At 40.7% G+C, this 4,380-nt stretch overlaps 1 protein-coding gene across 3 annotated transcripts in view; it reads left to right on the top strand.

Annotated features, from left to right (window-relative positions):
• Positions 1 to 4,380, top strand: part of Samd5 (sterile alpha motif domain containing 5) — a 59,167-nt gene that overhangs the window by 24,263 nt on the left and 30,524 nt on the right. Inside the window, exon 2 of one of the 3 annotated variants that reach the window (XM_026786313.1) lies at positions 2,660 to 2,806. The exons of the other annotated variants lie outside the window; for them this stretch is intronic. Within the exon in view, the coding sequence (XP_026642114.1) occupies positions 2,660 to 2,767 (108 nt within the window). The 3' untranslated portion in view covers positions 2,768 to 2,806. Of the gene's footprint in view, positions 1 to 2,659; positions 2,807 to 4,380 lie in introns of those variants that run through there. 3 annotated transcript variants of the gene reach the window in all.

Genomic DNA, 4,380 nt, shown 5'->3' on the forward strand with positions numbered 1-4,380 from the left:
AATAAATCCTTAAAAAAAAGAATGAAAATTGACAAATATTTGGACCTTCAACAAAGGAAGTGTATGGATGAAAATTGTGTGTGTGAAAATATACGTAATGATAACATCATTAGTCATTAGGGAAATGCAAATTAAAACACAATGAGACATGCCACAGTTAATATGGCTATAATTAAAATTTCCATTAGAATCAAGTGTTATCAAAAATTTACAAGTGGAATTCTTAAACATCCTGGTGAAGAAAAAAAATGGAGAATAATGTGAGAGTTTCTTACAAAGTTGAGCATAAACTTTCCAAATAACCATTCATTGCCTCATTCTTAGCCATTTACTCGAGCCATCGAAACAGAGTCCTAGAGCAACCTATGAATGAATATGGACAGCAGCCTCACTTGAAATATTTTCAAAGTGGAATCAACACAAATGCTCACCTGTTTGATAGTGCAAAAAATAAATAGTCACATATTCATGGTGTAGAGTAAACTCAGCAATACAAAGACCCATACTGCCAATGTTTTCAACAATGTGGATAAATCTCGGAGTTAGGGTACCAAATGAAATAAGCCAAACACAAAAGATTGTGTCTGATTCCATAGGCAAAACAAAGCCATATTCTACTGATAGTAGAGCAACGATTGTCCTGGAATGGGCTGGAAGGAAAGGATTGACTACAAAGGGGCCCAGGGCAAACATTTGTGATAACAGTGAAAAATATCATGATTACAGTTCTGGTTATAGGACCACAAGGATTTGCTAAAATTCATTTAAAAAAATAAACAATTATGCATAGGTTATTTTAAAAGCCTGCATAAAGCTTTATTAAACTCTAGGAGAACATCTAGAAACCATCATAAAAATTCCTAATTAAAATGAAATTTAAAAAGTTATTAATAGTCTATAACCATGCTGTGCTGTCTAGCAGCAGGGCACATTTCCCCAGTGCCTTTGTTTCCTTATATATAAAATAGGATAACAATATTATCTTGTATGTAGTACCTAAAAAATGTTCAGGACACAGTAAGTTCTCAAATAATGTATCTGTCACATTGAAGTTGCTTTAATTACTCTGCTGGACAAGAGGCAGCTGTGTTGTATCACTATGTGTTATTGAGTCCCTGCAGAAAAGAGCATGGAGAATGTTAGGATTTGATATTAAAGTTGATGTTTATAGTGCTGCATGGCCCCATTTCTGCCCTCATTCAAAAATTCTTGTTGACATTCTTTCTAGTGTTGTTATGATGTAATAGAGTTACTATGAAGTTGAATGCTGTCTCTGCCCTCAAGAACTCACAATGTTTACTCTGTTAATTACTATGAGTAGACTTGTGGACCAGGCATGGGATCCGTAGACAAAAGAATCCTGTAAAGCAGAGAGGAACATTCCCATGGAAAAAGTGATAATGCCACTGGGCCTCAGAGAGAGAAGTCTTACAAACAAGTGGGTCTTCAATTTTTATTTCTTGGGGTGACTGTCCATAGAAACCCCTCTCCCACAAGGCTCCAGGAACACCATGCAACAGATGACAGAGTCAGAGGTTAGGAAGGACTGCTTTGAGAGAGTGTCTTTAGGACATGGCATGGCCAGAACGCTTGTGAATCCACACATGAATTGTTGCAGCTGGGGTTACCTACACAATATTGAGCCATCAGCATTCCATCAAGAAAGGCTCAGGGACTACTGACAGTAAATGGTGGTTGCTTGTGTGTGTATGTATGGGGTGGTGACAGCGGGGGTGGGGTGGGAACACCATTTTCTTCTGCGGTATCACTGTGGTTAAGATGCCCATGTTCCAGTAAATCACCCCACCCATGCCCATGCACACAACCCTGTTTAATTCTGTGAGTCTCTCTCTCACACAAAAGACCTGAAAGTTGGAAGGGGACTTGGGGAGAAGGATTTCAGTGGAAAGTGGGTTGGGAAAGGATGAGACAGGATAAGAGGTAGTGATATATATTCATCGTGTGTGTGTGTGTGTGTGTGTGTGTGTGTGTGTGTGTGTGTGACAATCAAAGAATAAAAAAGAATAGCAATAAACATCCATGTGGCACTAATACTCGAGGGAAACACATAGAATCAGTATATTGATTGCTGTGGGGAAATGGTCTGTACCCTGTCACTTATATTTTAAATAAACACTGATTGGCCAGTAGCCAGGCAGGAAATATAGGCAGGGTGACCAGGCAGGAAGTAGAGGCAGGGTAGCAAGAATTGGGGGAAGAGGAAACTTTCGGTCTGTAGTAGTCACCCACGCATAAAGGAAGCCAGACATGGAGCAAGCAAGATGTGACTGCCTTGCCAAAAAAGGTACTAAGCCATGTGACTAACACAGACAAGTATTATGGGCTAATATAAGTTATAAGAGTTAATAAGAAGCCTGAGCTACTAGGCCAATCAGTTTATAATTAATCTAGACCTCTGTGTGTTTATTTGGGACGAAATGGCTGCAGGACAGGGCAGGACAGAAATCTCGGTCAACAGTTGATAACCACAGAACACAAAGAATGTGATTCTAGTTTTCCCTCATTTTTGTCCTGGCATTGTGGAAGGCTGAACATAACAAACCAAAACCTTCTAAAGAAAGTCATGTGGATTTTAATTAAGGCATAAACCATATGATTGAATACTGTGTGATTAATATTGGCAATGTCTATATTACAGTCTGATGAAGAAGCCTTAGGAAAATATTGTTTATTGCCCACGCCGCTGGCTGTGCTCAACAGCTCCTGCCTCTTGAGAAGAACTGATCTGTTGACCATATGCAGGTAAAAAAAAAAAATACCTTTGAGAAAGCCAACCTGCCTCCCAGAAATGGAGATGTTCTAATGGTGGTTGTAAAACATTATTTCTAACCCAATCTTAAGTTCCTGATGCAGGGACAGGGCTACGTGATCATTGAGTATACCACAGAGATACCAGCTGGCAACCTGTAAGCACTCCATCCCCATCACTCACACACTCCCTTTGAATTGACTGTCAGAATATAATCCCTGGGACAGGGCTTGGATGGAGAACACGATCTGTGAAGCTTCAGTTAAAAAGCACAGCCATGTGTAAAGGGCATGGAGATGACACTGTACAAGTCTAGTGTTCTTAAGGCTTAGATATGACAGGTTGCATACTTCTGCTAAAAATTGCTCTTAACATATTATCTAGTTATTATTAGTGTTGATGATGACATTCAGCACATATTTATCATATTCCAATATGCAAAGCATTGTTGGGTGTTATGTGGGAGAACTCCAAGTTGGCTGTGGTATAACTTTTCCCTAAGAGAATTTATAATATAGAAGAAGATATGCATATGTAGACATGCCCATGTATAAACATGTGAGTATATATGCCATTTTAGTGTACTGTGAATGCCAAGAGGAAATATAAACAGAGCTCTATGGGAACGCCAAGGAGAGCCTTGTTCATTTTGCCTGCACTTGGAAGAAACCTTGGAGAGGAATCCTAATGTAAAGACTGGGTAATAGATCTCACTAGGGGAGCTGCTGTGTGGGCTAAGCACTGGAAGCTTCCAGAAGCTGTGAGCTTGTGGATAGATGCAGATCTTGCCCATTTTATGAGCTTTGCTATGTTCAGCATCTTGTTGAAGATATTTGTTGAGTGAGTGAGTATGAATGAAATAGCAAATCCAAGATTCAGACAGGCTAGCAGCCTCTTTCACGTTAGTGGTGAAACTGAATGGCTGTCTGCCACGAGAAGCAGCCCAAATTGGACCTGTGTCCACTGTCCATCACTGGGGCAAGATGCTTGAGATAAATCATGTGAAGAAGGGGCTGTTGATTTTGTCCAGTGATTTCAGAAGTGTCAACCTATAGTCCTTGACCTTGTTGCTTTGGGCTTATGGTGAAGTAGAGCATCATGGGGCATGTGGGAGAGGAACCGGATGGAGGGGGAAGCAGGTAGAGTGGGGAGCAGGGTAGATGGGGAAGTGCTGTGGATGGAGGAAGCGGGGTAGGGGGAAGCAAGGTGGTCTACAGAGCTAGTTCCATGACAGCCAGGGCTCCACAAAGAAACCCTGTCTTGAAGAAAGAGTATTTGCTACTCTTACAGAAGACGTGAATTCAATTTCCAGCACCCATCTTAGGTGTCTCAAGCCAGCCTGCAACTCCAGCTCCTGTAGACACCCTTGTCTGGACTCCGTAAGTACTAGTAAATACATATGCCTGCCCAGATCCAAACACACAAAGGAAAACTTCAAAATCTTGATATAATTAAACAAAATGGGATAGGGTACTTTGAAATATTTTGTAGTATAAAGCATTTTAAAATATAAATATAGGGGGCTGGAGAGATGGCTCAGCGGTTAAGAGCATTGCCTGCTCTTCCAAAGGTCCTGAGTTCAATTCCCAGCAGCCACATGGTGGCTCACA

The sequence above is a fragment of the Microtus ochrogaster genome, linkage group LG4 (genome assembly GCF_000317375.1).
Source record: "Microtus ochrogaster isolate Prairie Vole_2 linkage group LG4, MicOch1.0, whole genome shotgun sequence".
In the NCBI taxonomy this organism is placed as follows: Eukaryota; Metazoa; Chordata; class Mammalia; order Rodentia; family Cricetidae; genus Microtus; species Microtus ochrogaster.